The 25,514-nt window shown below is 51.6% G+C and overlaps 3 protein-coding genes across 3 annotated transcripts; 1 reads left to right on the top strand and 2 right to left on the bottom strand.

Annotated features, from left to right (window-relative positions):
- Positions 1 to 374: 374 nt before the first annotated feature.
- On the bottom strand, positions 375 to 1,620 carry LOC120700284 (protein yippee-like At3g08990). The gene is made up of 2 exons (XM_039984515.1): positions 1,258 to 1,620; positions 375 to 1,037 (listed from the first exon to the last, which is right to left on the bottom strand). Exons 1-2 carry the CDS (start codon positions 1,360 to 1,362, stop codon positions 654 to 656), a joined length of 489 nt encoding a protein of 162 aa, XP_039840449.1. The 5' UTR covers positions 1,363 to 1,620; the 3' UTR covers positions 375 to 653.
- Positions 1,621 to 8,220: 6,600 nt separating this feature from the next.
- LOC120700283 (cation/H(+) antiporter 28-like) lies at positions 8,221 to 10,911 on the bottom strand. The gene is made up of 3 exons (XM_039984514.1): positions 10,768 to 10,911; positions 9,604 to 10,661; positions 8,221 to 9,487 (listed from the first exon to the last, which is right to left on the bottom strand). The coding sequence occupies exons 1-3, from the start codon at positions 10,909 to 10,911 to the stop codon at positions 8,221 to 8,223; spliced, it is 2,469 nt and encodes an 822-aa protein (XP_039840448.1).
- Positions 10,912 to 13,951: 3,040 nt separating this feature from the next.
- LOC120701172 (putative B3 domain-containing protein Os04g0346900) lies at positions 13,952 to 15,028 on the top strand. The gene is made up of 3 exons (XM_039985313.1): positions 13,952 to 14,029; positions 14,138 to 14,635; positions 14,744 to 15,028. Exons 1-3 carry the CDS (start codon positions 13,952 to 13,954, stop codon positions 15,026 to 15,028), a joined length of 861 nt encoding a protein of 286 aa, XP_039841247.1.
- The last annotated feature ends 10,486 nt before the right edge of the window (positions 15,029 to 25,514 follow it).

Genomic DNA, 25,514 nt, shown 5'->3' with positions numbered 1-25,514 from the left:
CATATATTTGTTTTTTTAAAAAAGAATTTGAGGGTGGAAACCAAACATGGCCCTGCTCCTGGATGTAGATGGCGGAGCCAAACCAACTGAAATGGTTTAGGCACTCAAATCCTACTGTATTTTGTTTACTTTATTGGCCACACAAGCTAGTGTAGACACCATTTTGTTTCATTCAGTGCGAGGACAAGTGAGAGTGGAGGTGAGGGAATGGAAGGGACGGTGTGTGAGCGTGCGTGTTGCTCTGACGAAGAGAATCAGGAGATGCAGTGGTAGGTAGCCTAGCAGAGCAGGTTGATGCTGAAGCAACAGAAACAGAGCTTGCATTGCATTGCATCACCCATTTAATTTGCCATGTCAACACAACTCCAGCAGCATGGATGAAAGAGCTTAGCTTGCTGATAAATGGATGATAATATATAACAGTACTAGTTAGTTACTGGCACTACCACCTCCAGAAGCAGCACCAGCTAGAAATGCATTCCATTTCATTTGCCAAGTCGGCCAGCGATATGGAACGGAAACAAAAAGAAGAAGAAGAAAGATTAAGCAGCAGCAGAAACACTAGGAAGACAGACTGGACTAAGCAGTAGCACAAGTATTATTTACAGGCATGGATGGATGGATGGATGCTCAGGCATCAATGAATGAATCGATCAATCCTGGTGGTCAGAAGATTCTTCATCGCTGTCCTGGTCGTCGCCGCTCGTCTGCAGCTGCTGCTGCTGCTGCTGCTGCTGCTGCCACATCCCATTCCCATTCCCATTCCCATTCCCATGGGCGGCGGCGGCAGCAGCAGCAGCGGGACTCGCCGCCGCCACCAGCACGCCCCTGTCGAGGATGAACTTGCCTACCTTGTAGCGCTGATCCTTTTCGACGGCGGCCAGGTACTTCCAGCCCAGGATGCATCCGCAGGCGACGCAGAAGATGTCGCACACGGTGTGCATCCCCGTCGTCATCTCCCGGTCGTCCTTCTCCCCGACGTTCACGTTCACCAGCTTGCCGAACAGGTACGCCTTGCCGTTCTTGCAGCAGAACATCTGTTTTTTTTTGACAAGCCCAAGCCCATCATCAATCAACAAAGATAATATTATTATATATATGAGATCGTGGATGGAATCAAACGGAACATGGATGATCATCGATCGATCCAAGAAACAAGGACAAGCAAAGACGAGGATATTCTGAAAGAAATAAAGAAGCTCTGAATCAATCAATCAATCAATCAAGAAAAGGAAGCAAGCAGAAAGGAAAAGCAACCCTGGAGATGATGTCTGTGGCGTAGGCGAGGGGCGTGTCGCAGTGCTTGCAGCGGTAGATGACGGCGCCCGTCGCCGGCAGGCTCACCAGCAGCAGCCGCCCCATGGATGATGGATCGATTCGAGATCGAGCGAGGATGCGGACCTGGTCGCCCGGCGCGGCACCACCTGGCTCTCTGCAATCGAGCCCAATACGACGAGATGGGCGAGGACTGGGCCCGGGCAACCGATTGATCGCCAGACGAGATGGATGATGGGTGGAATGGTGAAGAGGAAGAGGAGGAGGGAGGGAGGGAGGGGAAGGGGATCGGCAGGGGAAAGGACAGAGTAAAACCGGGATGGAGGAGAAAAGAGAGGGCAGGCAACACAAAAGCAACCAACCCATCAGTCTCTCTCTCTCTCTCTCTCTCTCTCTCTCCCCGGCCCAACAACAAATTCTCCGGCCCAATAACAAAACCAACTGTTGGACTCTTTGGATGAATGGATTGCTGGGCACCATGCATGGAAGAAGACTGCCGCCGGTTGGATTATGGCAAGACAAACAACAATGGAGCATTCTAGTACCAGATGAAAAAAAAGTAGATTCACAGTTCCACCAAATCTTTTGAGTAAAAGCTAAGTGCAAGTGCTGAGGCGGGTGTGCGTGCGTGTGTGTGCGTGCGTGTGGTGTGAGTACCTCTGTATGGCGCGTTCCGAGACTACTCGGACAGCCTCGTCTGCGTTGAGTCCGGTCAACGTGAACGTCTAAAAATCTTACATGACTCCCCAGTGCTCCTGGGTGCTTTCAAAAAAAATACAAACGGGAGTACTTCACCAAATCAGTGTATATGTCGATGTCATAATTTTTAGAAGTGGTGGACACATATCTGATCAGTTGATATGGAAAGCGTGAGCGCCACCAAATATAAAATCTTTACTTGGCTTGATCCGAGGGGGTGGCTGAACAAGAAGATCCGGTTTGTAGGCATACGGATGAATTATTTGTACAATGTGGTTACACCAGATGCCCATGGGTCGAATTTGGGGCCAGTATACCTGTGGCGACCATCAATATAGTTTCTTGGGATACCTCAATTTTTTCAGTTTTTTCATTTTGCTTATGTCCTGTTGTTTTGTTCTCAATCTTCTATATTAAAACTAGTAAAATGCACATGCGTCACGCACGTGTTTAAAAGTATAGTAAATAAGAATTTTATATTTTAAAACTTTCAGTAAATACTAATTTTATTATAGTAAATATGTGCATACAACATGGATATATTTCTAACAATCTTATATATCAGTAGAACAGAAGCTCCTGCCACGAATTTTCAGAATGAAGGAAACAATAGGGAAAACTAAAAGGTATAAGAAGAAGTAAGAACCCTGAAAGTATTTATGCTATTAAAATCTACTCAAAATGCAAAATAAGGATCTGACATTTACGGTATTCAATTTACTTCTTTGTCGGCGTGGCGATGCTGCCGTTGCTGACGCCGCCGCTGGAGCTGCACATGTTGCCGCCCGCCGCCCGGGGTAGGGATCTGCCTGGTTTGCCCTCACGCGCAGGGATGGCGCACGCTTGCCGAGGAGCTTCTTCTTCAGCTTGGTGTTCCAGTAGTTCTTGATGTCGATGTCAGTCTGCCCCGGAGCTGAGCTGCAAATCTGCAATAATGGACCACCTGAACATGAACGATGATCATGAGAAGCAAAGTAGTTAGCCACAGGGTTATATATTGTGTACTATGCCATGTTTATGCATCTCCAAACACGAAAGCGCGTCTCTGCTAGGCCGATTCTCTGGCTCTCATTGTGCCACGTCGTCTGAAAAAGCACCATCCATTGGATCGGTCGATCGGACGGCCCCAGAGGATCGGGCGGCTCCATTTCAGGAGAGCGGCCCGCATAGTCCCCGCAGCAGCCGCCGCCGCCGGCGGCGAGGCCTACCCAGTAGCGCGGCCCCCAGCACTGTATCATCGGGGGCGAGGCTTTCCTCGTTCATCTTGAGCTTCTTGCTTCCAATCCCAAGTCTGCCCATCCTCAAAAATAACATCTCGGGATATGTGGAGTTTCTTTGCTACAGGATCATAAACCCTATAGCCATTTGTGCCAGTTTCATAGCCGATAACACACCATTTTGGTGGATCTGTCAGAGAGTTTGGACATACCCGGTCCAACCTTCTTCACATAAACCACACAACCAAAAGTGCGTAGGTGATGTACCTTGGGCTTCTTGTTGTGCCAGGCTTCATAGGGTGTGCACCCTTGCAGACTCTTGGTTGGAGCACGGTTCAACAGATAAACAGCAGTCGAAACCGCTTCTCCCCAGAATTCAGCAGGTAGCCCTTTGCTTTTCAGTAGGCATCTCGCCATCTCCACCACGGTACGATTCCGGCACTCGACGACGCCGTTTTGCTGGGGCGTGTTCGGTGTCGTGGTGAAATGCTTGATGCCGTGCTCATTGCAGTACTCCTTGAACTCGACGGAGTTGAACTCCCCACCGTGATCACTACGAAACGTGCGGAGTTTCAGGCCACGTTCAGTCTCAGCCAGCGCCTTGATGCGCTTAAAGCACTTGAACGCCTCATCCTTTGAAGTTAAGAGCTCTACCCACATATACCGGCTGAAATCATCAACAATCAACAAGAAATAGCTCTTACCACCTGGTGTTTTGGGTCGGATCTGGCCACACAGATCAGCGTGCACCAGGTCCAGTCCCTTCTCAGCTCGATAACTTGCCACCTGAGGGAAAGGGTGTCGTTGATGTTTGCCCAGTGCACAGCCATCACACACCTCCTCCACACGGTCCAACAGTGGTATGCCATCCACCATTCCCTTCACTCCGAGCTCACAGAGCGCTTGGAAGTTGAGATGGCCGTATCGGCCATGCCACAGCCAGGCTTGATCGTCTGTCTTTGCCACCAGACAGACCGGAACAGCTAGATGCATCTTCAACAGGTACAGACGGTTCCTGACTCGCGGTGCGCGCGCCAGCAATGAACGCCCGACGTCGAACACCTTGCAGTACCCATCCTCCAGGACAACCTTGCATCCTCCTTCCTCCAATTGGCCTAGGCTGACGATGTTACTTCTCAACTTTGGAATGTAGTACACCTCTGTCAGCACCTTGTGTCCCTCCTTTGTTTGGAGCACCACTGATCCGATGCCCTCGATCTCGACGAGCGATCCGTCACCGAAACGAACCGTGTCGCGCACAGACACGTCCAGTGATGCGAGTGCCTCGCGGCGCCCCGTCATGTGATTGCTGGCCCCGTATCGAGGACTCAAACATCCTTGTCTTCATCACGATCTTCAGGATACACCTTTTTCTCGTTCAGGTGTACAACCTGGTGGGTCAGGCGGGTCTTCCCAGGCTTGACGACGAACGGCTCCTGGTGTACTCGCACGGTGTTCACCGTTGTCAGGAGCAACGATGGATTCTTTTGTTCCGCCTGTGCGACATGGACCTCCTCCTTGCGCTCCTTCCTCGGCGGCCTCTTGCAGTCTTCCTTCCAGTGGCCGTAAAAGCCACAATTCCTGCACCGGCCCTTGCACCTTGGAGTGCCTTCCGATGTCAGCTTCACGGGGCCTTCCTTTTTGTCGCCACGGCCACCGTTCTTGGCCTTCCTGGGACTGTACCCGGCCTTCTTCTCGCCTCCACCAGACATGGACGACTCAGGCAGGAGACGATGACGATACCTCGACACCCAATCCTCCTCCGTCAACAATAGCCGCCCTGCCTTGTCAGTGACCTCTTCAACCTCGAACCGATCTTCAGCCACCTTAAGGTGTCCCACCAGGGTTTCGACTGAGATTTTCTTCGGATCGAGTAGCAGCTCGATCGAGACGGCGATCTGAGAGTACTTCTTCGGGAGCGCACGCAGCATCTTCTTGACGACTCGTGACTCTTCAATCTTCTCCCCAAGCCCGCGCTATTCCTGGGACAGCGTGTTGATTCGCAACGCGAAATCATCCACCAGCTCGCCGTACTTGAAGGAGATGTTTTCAAACTCCTGCAACAAGCGCTAAGCATGGGCCTCCTTGACGCGATCAGCGCCGACCCGCATACTCTTGACTGCCTCCCACGCCTCCTTGACCGTCTTCTTGCTCCCCAACGTCGCCCACATCTCCTTCGGGACAGATTGGAGAAGGTCGCCCATCGCTTGCCGATCTTGGGCGCGCTTCACGCTGGCACCGCCAGGCTCGGCATCCCAGATCTCCATGGACTCGTAGTTGCACTGCATCAGCATTGCCCACTCCGTGTAGTTGGAGCGGGTGAGCATCGGCCACATGAGTGAGCTCTCCGGAACTCTGTGCGCCGAGCCGCTCCATGACGATCCGTCGCCGCCCATCTTCCTCGACGACGATCTCCGTGGAACAATGAACTTCTTCTTGGGTGGTTCTCGCGGCGGGCTCACTGAGCCGCCGTAGAACATGCAAAGACGGGCTCTGATGCCAGTTGTTGGCGCCGGCTACCGGAGTGGGTTGACCGGCGGCGATCTACAACGATTCCGGCGAACGCACTCGCCGCGCTCACGACGTCGCCTACACTCTCGCGCTCGGATGTATAACTGAACACACGAAAAAAATGGCGCTGTCAAAACGTTGCAGCAGACTCGGTCTTGTTTGTTGCTTTTTATTCGCGGTGATTACACGGTCCATGACCGACGATCTCCCCCGCCATGCACGCTCACGCTGCGTCGTGCCCGCCTTGTGCGCAGGAACGTTTCATGCGGCATGGCAGTGAGCACTACTGGCCGCGCCGTGGAAGCAGCACGGTTCTGGTCCACTCCATCTCTCGTCTCACATGCAGCTAGCTATTCTTCAGGAAATATAAACGTGCAACTAAATGCAGATACCCTATTTACAGAATGATGATCAAAGCATGCACGAGATTCAGTTAACAAGGTACGCCTTGCCGTTCTTGCAGCGGAACATCTGTGGTTATTTTTTTTGGTTTTTTGGTTTTGTTTTTACATACAAAAAGGCGGCAATCATCAATCAACAAATCAAAGATAATAGTACTATATATATGAGTTGGGGTCGAATCATCGATCGATCAAGAAGGAAACAAGATATTATCAGACAATCAATCAATGAATCAGGAAATAGAAAGAAAGCAAATTATATATGTATAGATAGCAACCCTGGAGATGATGTCGGTTCCGTAGGCGAGGGCGTGTAGCAGTGCCTGCAACTGTAGATGACGGCGCCCGTCGCCGGCAGGCTGACCAACAGCAGCCGCCCCATGGATGGATCCGACCGATTTGGGGAGATGGAGCTGGATGCCAATCCGACCTGGCTCTGGCTCTGGCTCTGGCTGGCTGCAATCGAGGCGAGGCAAAGACGAGATGGGCGAGGACTGAGCTCGGGCAACCGGCCGATTGATCGCTCGATCGATCTAGCAGACGAGATGGGTGGAATGGTGAAGAGAAATGGGGAGAGGGAGGGAGGGGAAGGGGATCGGCAGGGGAAAGGAAGGACACAGGAAAAAACAGAAGGAAAGAGAGTGCAAGCAAGCAACTCATCACTTTCTTTCCCCTCCTCTCTGACTCTCTCTCTCTCCCGATACCATAAACAAGGCCTTCCCACCAAACCGGCCCAGTCCAAAATAAGGCCCAACAACAAATACCGCTGCTGATCGAGGCCATGCAATCTTTGTTTTTGGGGGCGGCGGCGAGGCAGCCCAGACGCCGGCAAGCGACAATAATAATGGATCATTGTTTGTTTCATCAAAAGAAAAAAAAGTAGTATAGTACCAGCCAGATTCACAGTTCCACCAAAGGAAAAAAGAAAGAAACAGAGGCAGATTCACAGTTGTGTATTCTGGGATTTAAATCAAAATAAGCAGAAAGCAGACAAGTCGAACACTGTCGCTGGGATTTAACAGCGTTGTGCAGTCAGTGGTAGGTGACGTTCCCGTCCACAGCGTGGCGCCTGTGGTGACTTCGTTAATCTCGAGGATATTATCATATACTCTATGAGTTGGGATCGAATCGAACGGAACATCGATCAATCGATCGATCAAGAAGGAAAGAAACAAGATATTATCAGACAATCAATCAATGAATCAACAAATAGAAAGAAAGCAAATTATATATGTATAGATAGCAACCCTGGAGATGATGTCGGTTCCATAGGCGAGGAGCGTGTAGCAGTGCCTGCAGCTGTAGATGACGGCGCCCGTCGCCGGCAGGCTGACCAGCAGCAGTCGCCCCATGGATGGATCCGACCGATTTGGGGAGATGGAGCTGGATGTCAATCCGACCTGGCTCTGGCTCTGGCTGGCTGCAATCGGGGCGATGCGAAGACGAGATGGGCGAGGACTGAGCCCGAGCAACCGGCCGGCCGATTGATCGTTCGAGCGATCCAGCAGACGAGATGGGTGGAATGGTGAAGAGAAAGGGGGAGAGGGAGGGAGGGGAAGGGGATCGGCAGGGGAAATGAAGGACACACGGGAGGAAAGAGAGTGTAAGCAAGCAACTCATCACCTTCTTTCCCCTCCTCTCTGACTCTCCCATTAACATAAACAAGGCCTTCCCACCAAACCAGCCCCGTCCAAAATAAGGCCCAACTCCAGGCACTCGGCCTTGCAATCTTTGTTTTTTTGGGGCGGCCGACAGTAATAATGGAGCATCCCATTGTTGTTTGTTTCATCAAAATGAAAAGAAAAAAAAAGTAGTACAGTACCAGCCAGATTCACAGTTCCACCAAAGGAATTATAAAAAAAAACAGTTCCACCAAAGGAAAAAAAGAAAGAAACAAAGGCAGACTCACAGTTGTGTATTTTCCTCCATATTAATTAAAAGAAAGAAAACTACATACATACTAGTACAGTATATATAGTGTATGGCGTTTCCTGTCCTGACAAATAAATTACATCCTCCATCCATCCATCTACGCTTACATACATTGGCACATGGCACGTCGTCTACATACATACATATACATATATATACACACTAGTAAGTACAGTATGTGATGTCTACAAGGGCATGAACTCCTCGTCGATGACCTTGTAGTGCTTCTTGGCGTCGTACTGCTGTACGATGAGGACGGAGGCGGTGGCGGAAAAGTCCGACGACGCGAGGATGTCGCCGACGGGGCCCAACTCCAGGCACTCGGCCCACTCGTCCAGCCCCTCCGTCAGCACCGAGCTCCGGTCGCGCCCCCGCCCCACCACGAATAGCTGGTACTCCGCCTGCAGGCCCCGCAGCACCGCCACCAGCTCCGCCCCGTCGGCGACGTGCTTCTCAAGGTACCCCATGCCGCCGCCGCCCTGACCCTGCTGCCTGCCCCCCGCCACGTGCTTCCGGTAGAACTCGGCGAAGAACTTGTCGTCCACCTGCATCTGCGCCTCCTCTTGCGCCAGCGTCGACGCCGCCGCCGCCGCGCTGCCTCGCCGGCTCGCCTTGGTCTCGAACAGGCTCGTCCGCGCCCTGGCGCGTGCCTGCGCCGTCGCGTTCTGCACCACGCGCAGCGCCGTCAGCCGCACGCCCGGGTGCTTGGACATGAGCGCAGCCAGCGTCAGGGACTCGCGGTCGTCCGCGCCACCGATGAACACCACCACCACTGGGACTGGGGTGGCGCCACCGCCGCCTGCTGCAGCGGCGTGCTTGCCGAGCCCCCGGTCCACGACCACGCCCACCGAGCACGGCGCCAACTGCAGCACCTTCTGGTTCACCAGCCGGAAGCCGAAGCGCCCCGCGTCCATGCTCCCGTCCAGGCGCTGCGCCTTGTGGAAGGGCAGCAGCACCAGCGCCGCCATGGCGTCCTCGGCACAGATGCAGATGTCGCTGTGCATGTTCGGGAACGCCGAGAGCGCCAGCAGCCGCCGCACCTTGACGCCGCCGCCGTTGTCGCACTCCACCTGGTACGCGTCCAGCGCCTCGCCGATGAGCTTGCGCATCTCCGACACCTCCTCGTCCACCACCGTCACGCCGTCGAAGCCGCCGCCGCGGACGATGGCCGCCGCCGTCTGGTCCGTCAGCTGCACCATGTCCACGGCGTAGGCGGCCAGCCCGCCGCCGCCGCCGCCCCGCCGCAGCGCCTCCATGAGGAAGACCAGCGTCGGCACGTCCTGCGGGCCGTGCAGCCCTACCACGAGGCGCAGCTCCGTCGACGGGTCATGGTGCTGCAGCCCCATGAGACGCCACTGCACGCTCCGCCGGGCCCAGGACGCGATGCCGACGCCCACCATCGGCGTCACCGCAACGTTGAGGGCCACCATGAAGATGATGGCCATGAAAGACCTGCATGTCTGTATGTGTGACTCTGTTTTCTTTCTGCTTATTAATACAAAATACGTCTTGCATATGATTGATTCGAGAAAGAAAGAAAGAAAGAAACCAAACCAAACCACACCGACCTGTCCGTTATGATGCCCGCGTCGAACGCCGCCTGCGCGCAGTAGATGTGGAAGTATCCCTTGACGTTGAGCAGCATGCCCAGCGCCAGCGCCTCCAGCCAGCCGAGCCCCCGGAGCAGCCCCGCCGCCGCGCACCCCGTCAGCTTCCCCAGCGTGCCCATCACCGTGACGAAGAAGACCTTCCACCATGGGAAGGGGAGCTCCATGACGAAGGCCCGGAAGCCCTCGGCGCGGCCGAGCCCGGTGGCCTCGATGTCGTCGGTGGTCTGGCGCAGCGAGAGGCAGACGTGGCAGACGTAGAGCGGCAGCACCAGGGAGCTGAGCACCAGGTTGATCTTGCTCACCAGCAGCCGCGACACCCGGCCCTCGCTCGGGAACGCCAGCCCCACCAGGAACGCCGCCATGTTCACGTCCAGCCGCAGCGCCGCGCTCAGCCAGCACAGCGCCGCCGCCGCCAGCGCCACCAGCGACAGGTCGAAGCCGCGCATGCGCCGCCCCTCCGGGTTGCGCCCGCCCACCCACTCCGCCATGGCGCGGGACACGAACGCCGACACCACCACCACCACAAGCACGGCGGCCGTCAGCACCGGCTGCACCACGGGGGAGTCGCCGCCGGCGTCGCGCCAGATCATGCTGCCCACGGCGATCAGCATCGTGGTCACCATGTCGGAGGCGAGGCCCGCGCCGACGGCGAGGCGCCCCACGGCGGTCTTGGCGATCTTGAGGTCGGTGGTGAGGCGGGTGAGGACGGGCGAGGCGGTGTTGGCGAGCACGGCGGCGAGGCCCAGGAACGAGCGCAGCGAGTGCTCGTGGACCACGCCGGAGGTGGCCTTCATCAGCGGCATGTGGAAGAGCGTCACGAGGACGGAGGTGGAGAGGATGCCGGCGTAGGCCACCACGGCTTCGGCGGTGGGGGCATCCAGGAGCGTGCCGGGGTCCATCTCCACGCCCAGCGCGAACAGGTAGGGCGCGAACACGAACCCGCCGATCTTGCCGAACACCAGGCTGATGGCGTTGGTCAGGGAGAGCACCCGGAACTTTGCGAGCACGATGCCCAGCTGCCGCCATTATGCAGATGAGATGAGATCACCGTGGATATATATGATGCAGGAGAAAACACCAAGCAAGCAAATTAAGCATCCATGACGGGGGCGAGCGACGCACTAGGAGATCGGAGAAGACGCGCGGCTGGTACACGTTGCGGAGCAGCGCGTGGAGGATCTTGCTGGTCACCAGGATGACGCCGAACTCGAACAGGATCGTGTTGTAGTTGGCCGACAGGATGCTGCTGGTCATTGTGCAATCCATGGCCGGCCCCTCCTTTCTTCTTTGCTGCTGGTGCTGCTGCAGGGTCGATGACGATCTATCGTCCCACAACTAATTAACAATTCGATCAGAGTAGGGAAAAAAAGTGAGTCCAATTCAATTGCTTTCGCGCGATGAACAAGGATGGATCGAGCAGGGGAGTGGGGTAACGTCATCAGAGGCAGAGAGCATTTTGCGCGGGTGTTTCTTCTCTTTCCCTCATCATCATCTCTACCTATATTCTTTCTGCTAAAATTAGCTACTATACATTATTATTCTTTGCATTCAGCAGCTTCCATCAGTACATACAGTCGGACGTTACTAAAATTAGCTACTTGCACCATCCTCTCTCTACTAGCTATATTATACTGCTACTTAACACTATTAATACAAAATAGTATCAAGATTGTAAAATTAACCAATCTCCCATACCCCTTGGACGTTGATCCGATGGCCCAGATTGAAGTTTCCATAGTTTACATGGAGAGGTTGGTTTGCACCTGATACGTTCCTATTTAAGTTCAAACAAAAGATGGCATTATTGGGATTTGAGTTGAAAATTGAAATTAATGGATAGGAATCATCGTTAGGAACTGAGCATGCTCATGTATAGGGAAGAAAAGGACAGATACAAATCCTCCCAAATTCGAAAGGAAATGATGCAATCCAAACGAACCGTGCACAGTACAGCAGATTGGATGTAATTCTCCGATTGATCTTCTGTGAACTAACACTTGGCATCCTCGAGTAGATCATCTGCTAGAGGGAGGAGGTTCTCAAGCAAGCCAGGAGCGATGACGGCAGGCAGTAGGACAATCCGGTGGACGTTCTACTGGGCCTGCAGGAGAACGGGGACGACTATGGGTTTCCCATGACACGCAACACAATCAAAGCCATCGTCTTGCATTGGTTCCCCATGACCTGCAGTAGTAACTAGATTTATTTGTTGATTTCTACTTTTTTGTTAATAAAGATTAATTAATTCCCTCGATCATTTACCATAATAATTATATATACTAGGATATGCATGTTTGCTGGTGGAACCGGAACGTCCACGTCTGCCATGTAAGGATGACAACGGGTCGGGTTCGGTTCGAGTGGAGTGTCTGGGCGCCGTGCGTAGCGCGCCTGCGGGAGGCCTCCGCCCTCCGGAGTCCGGACGCCAGTGCGGCAGTGCGAGATTGCGAGGGGCCGACCGGCCAAGGTCGCGGGCGGGCCTTTCCCCTCCAGACGCCGTGCGCCTCCGCCTGTCCGCCTTCCGCGGCTCTGCCTGAAGCCCTGGACTGCCTCCACAAGCGCAGGCCGCCGGGGGCTGGGGCGCACGGCCTCGCGGCGCGCAGGCGCCGGCCGCCAACCGCTGGGGCTCGCCGCTCGCGGCGCGCAGGCGCTGGGGCTAGCCGCCGCGCCGCTCGCAGCGCGGGGATCGGGGGCTAGGGGTGTAGCAGGGTGCGGCGGCGGGCTGGAGGCACCGAGAGGCAGCCGGGAGGTGGGTAGATAGGGTGATTCTAGGTATATATTGCTAGGGTTGCTAGATGGTTTTTACTGGGCTAAAAATTTCGAGACCCCAATAAAACTCCGCGGGTTAATTTAAGAATACATCCCAAAACCGAAATATTTCGGGTACCCGAACCCGCAAATCCGCGAGTCTAATCTAAAAACCGAACCTGAAACTCGTAAACCCGAAACCCGCGGATATCCGTCCCGAATCCGACCCGCTGTCGGATATACTGTCATCGAGGAAGACACCTCTTTTGCTTTATTTATGTAATATCGTCAGCGTAAGCACTTACACTAGTCTTTTCTCTATAATTAAATGACAAAATGGTGCTTTCTTCAAAAAAAAATCCTCTTCCTTATCATAAATCCTTAAGATGACATGGATTCTATGTGTTGCATCAGTTTTAGTAGGAGAAAATTAAGAGGACCTTTGTATCCAAATGCTAATGCCCAAAAGTGTTAAACTTTATTGAGGAGTGCAAATAAGATGCTAGTAATTGTGAGTTCGCATTCATTATTGGTCCATAAATAAAGATCATGTTGACTGAAATAAAGCAGGCTATCGACTCACGCATGGGGAAGGAAAGGAAATAATAATAATGGAAACGAATCGTTGGCACCGCAGTGCATATGCAACAAACCGAAGCAGTTTCTGTTGGCGCTCCACCTCGCGCCGCAACGACGGCGAGCAGGGCGCCGCCAAACTCCGGGGGGGGGGGGGGGGGTCGTCGTCGAGCTCGCACCTCCGGCGATCCCCCGGACAAAACTTCGAGCGCAATGACGCTCTACATCTCCCTCTCACTCTCCAAGCCGCTAGCTTCATGAATTGGCGCTCGGACGCTACGGAATTTGGACGGCGGGTTGGGAAAGATGAACAGTAACTCAGGGAAGGAATTGCGGACGAACGCACGGTGCCGCATACCGTTCTCCAATTCACTTCACGCAGATCACAATCGGAGTACAACGGGCCTTTATAGCCCAAGGGACACACCCACGACCCACTCGACGCCCTACTTCACCGGCACGGGCGCACCAGCTCCGCCGCGGGCGCGGACGCGCTCTGACACTCACTCGCCACGCACCCAGAGATGCCGCGCCCAATACGGAGCTTCAACGTCTGCGCGACCAACGCGGATCACACCACGACTTCCGCCTCCTGATCGCCCGTACGATCATGGCTCTGATCGCGCTCACGATCACCTTCGCGCGCGCACACACGCTCGACTCAACCACGCCATGTCTGCGCGCACACACGCGCGCTTGGCTCACACTGGCGCGCCCAACGACCAGTGCACACTACACCTCGTGCACACACACACACCAGCTCGCCGCCCATGCACGCACGCACGCGCACGGCGATCGCGCTGGGTTTACCCTAACAGTTTCGAAGTTAAGGCCTGGAATTAAGGAGTGGTTGTTTCTTTATATATTTCAATTGAAAGGAAATTACGGAGTTAATTAATCTTCCTCGTTCAAGAAGGCCGGCTGGCCGGCCGGCGGCGCGCTGCATCATATCGTCTCGGTCTCTGGCTATGCTATGGCAACAATGAACGGAGTAGGCGGCGGCGGCGGTCGGCACAAGTTCTTCAAAATCCTGCTGCCCGGCTTGTTCGAGCTAAGCTTGGTATGTATGGATCTGCAACGGCAACCTCCTCTTCCGTTTCTCTAAATTAGTCAATCTGCAAATCATCAGCGATCAAACCAATGCAATATAATAATCGATCGATGGCAGTCCATCCCGCCCAAGTTCACGGCGGGGCGCGCCACCGCCGGCAAGGGCAAGCTGCGGGATCCCACGGGGAGGTCGTGGGACGTGGACCTCCACCGCGACGGCGAGCATCGGGTGTCCTTCACGGGCCGCGGGTGGCTGGGCTTCGTCTCGGCCAACGGCATCTCCGCCGGGCAGCTGCTGGTCTTCGAGCACCGCGGCGGCTTGGACTTCGCCGTCGACCTATTCGACGCCTCCGGCTGCCTCAGCGACGGCGCTTGCCGTAACGACGACGATGGATCCCGTGAAGATGATGATGAAGAAGCCGAACAAATAATACAGCAGCGCACGACAGAGACCACGGGCGACAAGGAGTCCGGCGACTGCCGACGGCGGCCAGAGGCCACCACCGGGGTCAAGAGGAGGAAGCGGTCGCCCTCGCCAAGCAGCACGGCCAATACCGGCGACGACGATGACACGCTCTGCCGGCGCATCGAGAGGCCTTACCAGCTGCGCTTCTTGGTACTGGTACTCTGGTAGTCGTATAAGTATAATCCTTTATGAATTAGAGTATTACTTTCCTATCCTAGATAGATGCTGATCGATGTGCCTGCAAATATAATAATGCAGGACCTGAGCAAGAGCTTCTGCGAGCGCGTTGGCTGGACGTCGTCGTGCGACGTGGAGCTGCTGGTAGCCGGCGGTGGTGAGCAGCGGCGGTGGCCGGTGAGCGTGAAGGTGTCGGCCAAGCAGAGCGGCATGATGTGCGGCGGCTGGACGGAGTTTGCGCAGGGCAACGGGGTCGGCCTCTCCGACGCCTGCGCCTTCCTGCCACTCCAAGGCTCCCATGGTCGAGTCCTTGGTGTCCGCGTCATCAGGGGCAGCGGCACAAGCACCACCCGCGGCTCCTCCTGACCTCGCCGCCGGTTTGGAACCAACAACACGTCTCATGCATGGGCATGGCCGGCCCAGTCTTTGTTCTTGTTTGACTCAAAAAGAGAAACGAGTTATTCGATCTTTATTATCACAGATTTGCATTGATTTGAACCAGCAAAAGTCGAGATCTCTGTGATAGCAGAGATACAAGTATGATTGCATATGTCAGGTGCTATTTTCACCGGTTCATATAATCCGTTTCCACCCATTTGAACATAATTGTATATATCGGTTAGTACTCACTACTAGAAAAAGGGGCATTCGTCCATAGTGTTAGTACCGGTTGCATTTTCAGCCGGTATTAATGTATAATTTTAGTACCGGTCGTATAAAACAGTACCCACAGAGCATTTAGTACCGGCTAAAAGTACGACGACAATATCTAGATTTTCTGGAGACAATTTAGTACTGATTGGTGGCTCCAACCGGTACTAAATTGCATAGATTAAACTTAGTACTGGCTGGTGACTCCAGCCGACACATAAGTTTTTAAATTAGTACCGGCTGGAAGGACAACCCGGTACAGACTTCACACCGCCTCCTCTCCCACCAGCCTTATCCATCATCTTTATCTTTCCACCACACACGTCTCCTTCCTCCCACCCTCCTCTCTCTTCCCTCTCCTCTCTCTCTTCCCTCTCTCTTCCATCTTTCGCCTCTCCGCGCGGGACGCTGGCCGGCGGGCGCAGGGCCACCAGGGCAAAGGGGGCGCTAGGAGGCCACAGAGGCCGCGGCACAACCGGCACGCGGACGGCGCGGAGGCCACCGGCCCCAAGGCCGCGGCACCGCTGGCACGTGGGCGGCGGGGAGGGCGCCGGCCCCCAAGGGAGCAGCCCTGCCGGCACGCGGAGGGCGCGGAGGGCGCCGGCCAGCAAGGGCGCGACACGGCCGGCACGCGGACGGCGCGGAGGCCACCGGCCACAAAGGCCCCAAGGGAGCGGGGCCGTCGGCGTGTGGGGGCCTTCCCTGGAATCCAGAGAGCAGGGGCGGAGGCTTTCCCCAGCCGCCGCCGGCGCGCGGCTGGCACGGAGGCCGGTGACCAGCAAGGGCAGCGGGGCACTGCCGGCCCCCGCCGGCGCGCTAGTGGCGCTTAGGACGGCGGCCCCCATGGGGCGGGGGCCTTCCCCGGATGCCAGGAGCAGGGGCGGCGCGAGGGGGCTTGCCCTGGCGGCCGCCGACATGCGGGGGGCGTCGAGGTCGCCGGCCACCAAGGGCGCGCAGGTAGTATTGGACCCAGGACACCGGGACTGCCCAAGGGCACAAAACATTCTAGAGTGGGGAGTAGTACATGGCTATGCTCTACCTCTTTTTGTATCTACTCGAATAGGAGTAGAACTAGTCGACGGTCTCGGGAACTGGCCGAACCTCTTGGGATAGAATGCTAACAGAACTCGACTAGGATTTCCATGTAACCCTGCTCCCTTGGATCATATAAGGGCGAGCAGGGACCCCTCCAGAGAATCGGACAATACCAGAGGGAATACAAACCACCACACAGGACGTAGGGTATTACGCTCCGGCGGCCCGAATCTGTCTAAATCCTTGTGTTCCTTGCACCATCGCGTTCTGATCTCGGCGAGTCCCTACTCATAACCACTCTCCTCGGGATACCCCTCGGAGAACCCGACAGTAAAACACCGATAGCTGGCGCACACCGTGGGGCCTCTCACCAATGATCATCAGAAGAATTCGATGGCTTCTCTCGATGACAACCCTGCGCTCGAAAAAGGCACTTCCCTTCGCATCGGCTCTTGGATCTTCATCGCCGACGGATCGGGCGGCTTCGAAAGCTGCTCAATCGACCGAGATCCTCTAGAAGTTTCAGAAGCTGCAAAACGACGCGAATTTGACGAATTCATTGATCAAATTGAAGAAATCGGAGTTTCGGACCTCAACAACAAAGCCCGAATTCAACCCGAATTCGACCCAATCAAAGCCAAAACACTTTCCGAATTGGAAGAGGATTTGAAGGAGCTATTGGAAGATTCCAAGCAGGAAACTTGCACGAACGGAAAGACCACACTTTCCAATTGCATTCGCGTCTCCGAACCAAGTTTTCGGAAGAAAAAGTCAAGGGCTAGCTTCAAGAAAACTGCTCACAAAAAGAAGCAGTCGAAAAACACTTTTTCAAACATCGATGATATCGATGACAAGATCGAGCACTGCCTCCAGAAAGCGAAAGACATACTCAGCATCAACACTACTCTTGAAGAATCCTCCACTCAATGGATTCTCAACTCTGCAGAACTAGAACAAGATCAAGCTTTCACCAAATATCTCGAACAATTGGATGAACCAATTCCCGAAGACGAATTAGCTGATTGGTCACATGACATCAACTTGTTCATGGAAGGATTAAACAATCCGGACAAGCTTGAAGCTCTCTGGAAGCAGTCCAAAGCAAAGAAGCTATGGGATGACTCGCACAGGTCACTGGATCAACACTTAGCTCAAAATTACCCCGCAGAAGACTCTGTTTCAATCGAAGACTACATGAATCGTTAGTGCAACGCCATCCAAACTCAAAATTCCCCTACTCCGCAAGAAGATTACCGCACCCCGCGGCTATTCTCTCTGAAAGAGCGGGACAATTTGGAAAAGTACAACAAATTCATAAATAAACTATCAGTTCGAATCGAAGGTGGATGGCCCCCAGCGGATCACATCCCACATGACGAAGACCTTCTTCGACATACTCTCGGATCCTCTCCAGATTCGGACCAAGTCCTTAAAGGAAACCGACTCGCACTACAACCCGATTCGGACAAGAAGACCGAATCCGACAAGAAGTCGACTTCCTCAATCAATACAAAAGGAGATCGGCAGTCCGCAAACTAAAGAGAGAGGCAACAATTCTCAGAAAACGAAGAACTACCGTTGCAGCAAGGCTTTCCACTCAAGGAAAATGACGTCAATTCAAAAATTCGCAGCCACAATCGCGAAATTTTCATGCCTTTCCATTCGGATGCTACAAACCGAGAAAATGATTCGACAATACTGGAAGACTTGGACTACGACGAATTCCTCTCTGGACCGGAGACAACTGAAACGGCAACAACCACCTGCGAAAATCCCCCTCCAGGAATCACAGTCACAGTCCATCTAGACAACAACCCAAAGATGATTCTCAAGACAGAACATCAACAACAACTCGGCAACTCGTTCAACCACTCGAACAATGACTTGCACAATGTTATCAACGTTGGCCACAACGCAAGAACAGTCATCATCAACAAAAGGGAAGATCATGAGGAAGTCGAAGCTTACAGTCCGATATCCAATTACCGGATACCTGATATCTACGGGTACAATTCGCGAAAACGATGTCGCGACAAGGCAGCACCTCCTTCTCAACCAAAGCAGTCGACAACTGATTCTGCTCATCAGAAGATCCACTCAAAATGCTTCCTGCACCCAAAAAGAAAGCATTCGACCTTCCAATGCAGCACTCTTCACAAAGCACTCGGAGCACCTCCAACTTCTGCCAACAAAGACAACAAAGAGAAAGTCAACACGAACAATACAACCTTCCAACAAGGAATTCAGCATGCCAGTTACTCAAAAGAGTTATCTATTGGACTTACCCCGGTCTTACACCCAATAAATGCTAGGATGGGTTCGCCCAAGCTCTGACTCGAGTCATCTATTGGGCTTACCCCGGGTCTTACACCCAATAAAGGCTAGGATGGGTTCGCCCGAGCTCTGACTCAACCCCAAAGTTACTCGCACTGGCAATCGAGTCATCTATTGGGCTTACCCCCGGTCTTACACCCAATAAAGGCTAGGATGAGTTCGTCCGAGCTCTGACTCAGTTCTCCACTCGTGCTGACAGAAAGAAAAGACCAAAAGAAGAGTCATCTATTGGGCTTACCCCCGGTCTTACACCCAATAAAGACTAGGATGGGTTCGCCCGAGCTCTGACTCGAGTCATCTATTGGGTTTACCCCTGGTCTTACACCCAATAAAGGCTAGGATGGGTTCGCTCGAGCTCTGACTCAATCCCCAAACTACTCAAGTTGGCAGAAGAAAAATATTTAAATCATTGAACGGTCTTACACCCAATAAAGGCCAAGATAGAAATTGAGTGCTGCTAAATTGAAGGAAAGAGAGGATCTTGTCGCCGGAGACATAAGCTCCCCCTCCCAAGGGGTTACTTCTTCAGGAGTCTTCACTCCATCAGTTACCTTGAATACCAACCTTTCTTTGTTCACTCAGAGTCAAAGGCACGACGAATCGAGTAACTGGGGCTAAGGGACATGTGCCTTGCGGCCATAGAGACAAGTTCTCTACCATAAGGAGTAAAACCTACGAGACACGAGCTCCCCCTCCCAAGGGGAGGTAACTCCTTAGACTACCTCGAATACCAACCTTTCTTTGTTCACTCAAAGTCAAAGGCACGGCAAATTGAGTAGTCGGGGCCTTCGGCCCTAGAGACAAATTCTCTACTCTCTCGTTCATGAGACGACCTAATCGACTACTGCGGTACTCAATTTCCGGATGGGACCAGCTCCCTATTTTTCTCGTCCATGAGATGACCTAATCGACTACTGCGGTACTCGATTTCCGGACGGGACCAGCTCCCTATTTTTCTCGTCCATGAGATGACCTAATCGACTACTGCGGTACTCGATTTCCGGATGGGACCAGCTCCCTATTTTTCTCGTCCATGAGATGACAAACCAATCGACTACTGAGGTACTCGATTTCCGGATGGGGCCAGCTCCCTATTTTTTTGTCCATGAGACGACAACTTATTCGACTACTGCGGTACTCGATTTCCAGATAGGACCAGCTCCCTATTTTCCTCGTCTATGAGACGACTTATTCGACTACTATGGTACTCGATTTACGGATGGGACAAGTTCTCTATCTCCCAAGAAGAACTCTTCGTCCATGAGACGATGAATTATCGACTACTACAGCACTCGATCTCCGGACGGGACAAGTTTCCTGTTTTCCTCGTCCATGAGACAACTTATTCGACTACTACGGTACTCGATCTCCAGATGGGACAAGTTCCCTTTCTCCCAAGAAGAACTCTTCATCCATGAGACGACGAATTATCGACTACTACGGTACTCGATCTCCGGACGGGACAAGTTCCCTATTTTCCTCGTCCATGAGACGACTCATTCGACTACTAAGGTACTCGATCTCCAGATGGGACATGTTCCCTACTTTTGTCGTCCATTCGACTACTACGGTACTCGATCCCCGGATGGGACACATTCTCTATTCTCCTCGTCCATGAGACGACAACTTATTCGACTACTGCGGTACTCGATTTCCGGATGGGACCAACTCCCTATTCTCCTCGTTCATGAGATGACAACTTATTCGACTACTGCGGTACTCAATTTTCGGATGGGACCAGCTCCCTATTTTTCTCGTCCATGAGACAACTTATTTGACTACTAGGGTACTCGATCTCCGGACGGGACACACTCCCTATTTTCCTCATCCATGAGACGACTTATTCGACTACTACGGTACTCGATCTCCGGATGGGACACACTCCCTATCTTTCTCGCTCACGAGACAACTCTATCGACTACTACGTTACTCGATCTACAGGACATGCTCCCCACTTCTCTCGTCCATGAGACGACTTATTCAATTACTACGGTACTCGATCTCCGGATGCGACATACTCCCTATTTCCTCGTCCATGAGACAACGACAAAGCCGACTACTACAGTACTTGACTCAATCCGACTCCGACTACCACTGTACTCGAAGAAACAAATCAAGATAGCCAACGACAAAGACAACCAGCCAATCGGCCGTCAAATCAAAAGAAAGTACTATACATCAGAATGTTAAAAGTACTCAAGCGGACTCACACACACACACACACAAAAGCCAAGAGGATATTACAACTGTTCAAACTCTGGCGCCGGCTCTAAGACACTGATAACCTTATCGGCGATGGGCTTCATCTCCGCAACATACTCAGAATTTCTCCTCTGAGCAGCCAACGGCAACCCCATCACCAATAAAGGACAAGTTCGCAGAAGGAAGAAAAGACTTGACTAATCCAAGGGCATGAGCTAAGTAGTCCCTAGAGGTCTCAGAGAAGAAACTACTAAGTCTCTGAGGAGCTTCACAAAGACGCTCCAACAGACTCTTCTCAGCAGCGCCCTCGTTCTCCACCATGTCGACGACTACTTTCGCTGCCACCTCAAGATCAGCCAACCGCTGGGAGAGCTCTCTGATCTGCTTCATGCCACCGACCATTTGCTTATCTGCATCAGCCTTGACTTTGGTCAGCTTCTCCACAGCATCTGTGTGACGATACATAATATTGGTCAGATCAATCACATCGTTATCCTTTCACAACAACAAGCTCTTAAGCTCTGTCAAAGGAAGGAAAACATGAGAACAGAAGACAACCACTCGAGGGATATAGAAGAAAGAAAATACCTTTCTTCTCCTTGGCAGCAGCTTTTGACCTTCTCCTGCAGCTTGGAGGCTTTCTCCTTCAGAGCAGAATTTTCCTGCTCCAAAGTCTCCAACCGGGCTTCCAGCAGCTTGACCTTCTCTGACTGCTCCCAAGAAGACCTCTCAAGAGCAGCCATCTTTTCAAGCTGAAGCGACTGGTCAGCCGTCAGCTGGATATCCTCCCCAGACCGCCGAAGGAACTCGGCCTGCTCTGCGACTTGTTTGGCCAGATCCTGCCAACAGAACATGATCAACAAAAGTACTCGACAACTCGACAAAAGTACCCGAGTTGAAAAAGGCACTTGCAACAAGAGCGGAATGGCAGCCCAGAATCCCCTGGGCAACGCCGGCCGACTCTACAACCGCCTTCTGCTGTGGCGTCTCCAACGGGATCAGGTCAACATTGCCAGCGGCTGCAGGACTCTTTGGTGAACCCTCAGCTTGCTTGTCTAAAAAGTACAAAGACATAAATATTTGAGGTCTAAATGAACTAAGTTTAAGACTAAGTGATGCTTAACAAATTAAGTATGTCATAAGTGTTGAGCATCAAATAAGTTCTAAGATTATGATGCTCAAAATATAAGCATTAAGTGATATGACGTAAGTTCTAAAGTATTGGGCATCATGTTTAGAGACTTGCCTAATTTATTGCCGGCATAAGAAATAAAAGGCAGCCTATTACTAAGGGACAAGTTATGATTCTAGAAATACGTTGGTTTTCTTCCTCCTTTAAAAGTGCATGCACATAAAAATAAATATATGAGGATAAATATATTTATATATGTTTAATATATATAAAAAGAAAACCAACTGCACTCAGGGACTATAATAACCCCATCTTCCCGTAAGCCTAAGAGGAATCACTTTGATATTGTATGGAAACCATGGTCACTTAATCCTGTGATACTTAATTGACTGCAGTGACTGATTGATCTGGTATACCATATTTTGAGAAGTGAGTCCATAAGTTTACATATAAGCATAAGAAATAAGCTTTTGGAGCTCCTAAGTTAAAGAAGTTCATTTGATATGAGGTGGTGTACTATAGCTACTGGGTTTAATGGTATGTGATTCACCATTGTAATGCTTTTGTCTTGGTACGCCATTTTGTTGAAAAGTAAACTTATAAGTTTAGTCTGATGATCAAGGGGGAGAATGTTGGTGTGAACGGTGACCCGTTATTTTTTACCTTAACAAATGAAGAGCTTGATTGGAGCCTAGAACTAACCAGGGGTGTCCCCCTGGTGTGCAGTGTTGTGCCTATAAAAGAAAAGGGTAGAGCCCCAAGGTAGGGTGCTGTGAACCACTGCCAAAACCTAGCCCTAAGTGTCCAATCCACAAGAACACTGCAATGCCAGGAAGGCTTCTCCCATGCCCTAAGGAGGCTACAAGAAGAAGAGAAGAAGAACAGAGAAATAAAAAGGAATGGAGCTCAAGATCAATGGTAAGAGACCCTAATCCGAGCTCATGTTTGTTGTTCTCTCTTAGGCCAGTGATCCTACGTACCTAACAAAACGACCTCCATTGCTAGCGAGCTCTTGCAGGCCAGCCCAGGGGAGGGGAAGGACACCAACAACCGATCTCCGATCCACCTAGCTGTTATATTGTGATCCAAATTCTGATGGGAGATTGTTGGAATTTGGGCTTGGCCCATTAAGGCCCATGTGGTGCAAACTTTTAATCCCACATTGTTAGTAGAAGTTGAGGAGACCACGTGACTCTCCTATATATCTAACCCATAGGCTTCACCGGAGAATATCAATCATATTATTCCTCTTGTAAGCCGCCGCTAGGCGTTGTACACAAACACCCGATATAGTGAAGTTCTTGCTGGCTGACGCCCGTGGTTTTTACCCTTCGCATTGGAGGGGTTTTCCACGTTAAATCCTCGTGTCTTTCTACGGTTTGATCTTTCTATTTTTCATCGTTTTGTTCGCCGTCGCTTCTAACAAGTGGTACCAGAGCCGTGGTTTCAAGTTAGGGTTCCGTGATGGCGTCGATGAAGTATGATCTACCGATGTTGGACTACAAGACAAGGTTCTCGCTGTGGCAAGTCAAGATGAGAGCTATTCTGGCGCAAACCAATGATCTTGATGAGGCGCTGGAAAAATTCGGGAAGAAAAAGAAGGATGAGTGGACCGATGAGGAGAAGCGCAAGGACCGTAAGGCTCTTTCTCTTATTCAGCTTCATCTATCTAATGATATTCTATAAGAAGTGCTGCAGGAAAAGACTGCTGCAGAATTGTGGCTAAAACTGGAATCGATCTGCATGTCGAAGGATCTTACTAGTAAATTGCTTATGAAGTTGAAGTTGTACACGCTTAAGATGCAGGAGGGTGATTCGGTGATGGGTCACCTATCTGTCTTCAAGGAGATCGTTGCTGACCTAGGGTCGATGGAGGTTAAGTATGAAGATGAGGACTTAGGTCTTCTTTTATTATGCTCTTTGCCAAGTTCTTATGCAAGTTTCCGTGACACCATACTATTAAGCCGTGATGAACTAACCCTTGCGGAAGTTTGTGAGGCACTCTAGTCTAAGGAGAAGATGAAAGGCATGGTGCAGACAGATGGCTCGTCCTCTAGGGGGGACGCTTTGCATGTCAGAAGCAGATCAGAGCAAAGATCCTCAAGTGATAACAACGATCGTGGCAAGAGCAATGACGGTAGAGGCCGCTCCCAGTCCAAAGGTCCCAAGAAGAAATTCTGTAAGTATTGCAAGAAGAAATCTCATATGATTGAGAATTGCTGGAAATTGCAGAATAAGGAGAAGAAGAAAAATAAATCTGATGGTAAGGCTAGTGTTGCTTCTACTGGTGAAAACTCTGAGTCAGATTGTTTGGTTGTCTTTACTGGTTGTGTTGTTGGTCATGATGAGTGGATTCTTGATTCTGCATGTTCTTTTCATATCTGCACTAATAGAGATTGGTTCAGTTCCTATGAGTCTTTACAGAACGGTGATTTTGTGCGCATGGGAGATGATAACCCGTGTGAGATTATTGGCATTGGCTCTGTTCAGATCAAGACCCATGATGGCATGATTCGCATACTGAAGAATGTAAGGCACATACCAGGGATGAAAAGAAATCTGATCTCGTTGAGCACGCTTGATAAAGAATGACTCAAATACACCAGTTCAGGTGGAGTTGTGAAGGTATCTAAAGGTTCTCTTGTATGTTTGCTGGGTGATCTCAATCCTTCAAATTTATATGTTCTCAGAGGTTGTACTTTGCATGGTTCTGTTTCTGCTGCTAATGTTGCTAATGCTGAACCTAGTAAGACTGACCTTTGGCATATGCGTCTTGGACACATGAGTGAACTCGGTATGGCAGAATTGATGAAGAGAACCCTGCTGGATGGCTGCATTCTGAGTGGCAAGAAGTTCTGTGAGCATTGTGTATTTGGTAAGCATAAGAGGGTCAAATTCAATACCTCTATTCATACCACAAAAGGTACACTTGATTATGTTCATGCTGATTTGTGGGGTCCTTCACGCAAGCCTTCATATGGTGGTGCTCGTTATATGCTTACCATTATTGATGATTACTCTAGAAGAGTCTGGCCTTATTTTCTGAAAAGCAAAGATGATACTTTTGCTGTTTTTATAGAATGGAAAGTTATGATAGAAAGGCAAACTGAGAAGAAGGTCAAGGTGCTTCGAACAATGGTGGAGAGTTCTGTTCAGATGCTTTTGATGATTATTGCAGAAAAGAAGGCATTGTTAGGCATCACACCATACCATACACTCCTCAGCAGAATGGTGTGGCCGAGCGTATGAACAGGACTATCATCTCGAAGGCTCGTTGCATGCTGTCCAATGCCCATATGAACAGGTGTTTTTGGGCTGAGGCTGCTAATACAGCATGTTATTTGATCAACAGATCACCTTCTATTCCACTCAACAAGAAGACTCCTATTTGAGGTATGGTCTGGTACACCTGCAGATTATTCACACTTGAGAGTTTTTGGCTGCACTGCTTATGCTCATGTTGATAATGGAAAATTAGAGCCTAGAGCTATTAAATGT

Source organism: Panicum virgatum, chromosome 3K (genome assembly GCF_016808335.1).
Source record: "Panicum virgatum strain AP13 chromosome 3K, P.virgatum_v5, whole genome shotgun sequence".
NCBI classification, from domain to species: Eukaryota; Viridiplantae; Streptophyta; class Magnoliopsida; order Poales; family Poaceae; genus Panicum; species Panicum virgatum.
The sequence above is the reverse complement of the archived record's forward strand: the minus strand, read 5'-3'. Positions and strand labels throughout refer to the sequence as shown.

Bases quoted from the DNA above. Each gene is read 5' to 3' on its own strand.
- LOC120700284 (XM_039984515.1), bottom strand. From the start codon at position 1,362: ATGGGGCGGCTGCTGCTGGTGAGCCTGCCGGCGACGGGCGCCGTCATC. The intron at 1,038-1,257 runs GTTGCTTTTCCT...AAAAAAAAACAG, and splicing joins CCACAGACATCATCTCCAGG to ATGTTCTGCTGCAAGAACGG.
- LOC120700283 (XM_039984514.1), bottom strand. From the start codon at position 10,911: ATGGATTGCACAATGACCAGCAGCATCCTGTCGGCCAACTACAACACG. The intron at 10,662-10,767 runs GTGCGTCGCTCG...TAATGGCGGCAG, and splicing joins GCGTCTTCTCCGATCTCCTA to CTGGGCATCGTGCTCGCAAA. The intron at 9,488-9,603 runs GTCGGTGTGGTT...ACAGACATGCAG, and splicing joins GCGGGCATCATAACGGACAG to GTCTTTCATGGCCATCATCT.
- LOC120701172 (XM_039985313.1), top strand. From the start codon at position 13,952: ATGAACGGAGTAGGCGGCGGCGGCGGTCGGCACAAGTTCTTCAAAATC. The intron at 14,030-14,137 runs GTATGTATGGAT...GATCGATGGCAG, and splicing joins GCTTGTTCGAGCTAAGCTTG to TCCATCCCGCCCAAGTTCAC. The intron at 14,636-14,743 runs GTACTGGTACTC...ATAATAATGCAG, and splicing joins CTTACCAGCTGCGCTTCTTG to GACCTGAGCAAGAGCTTCTG.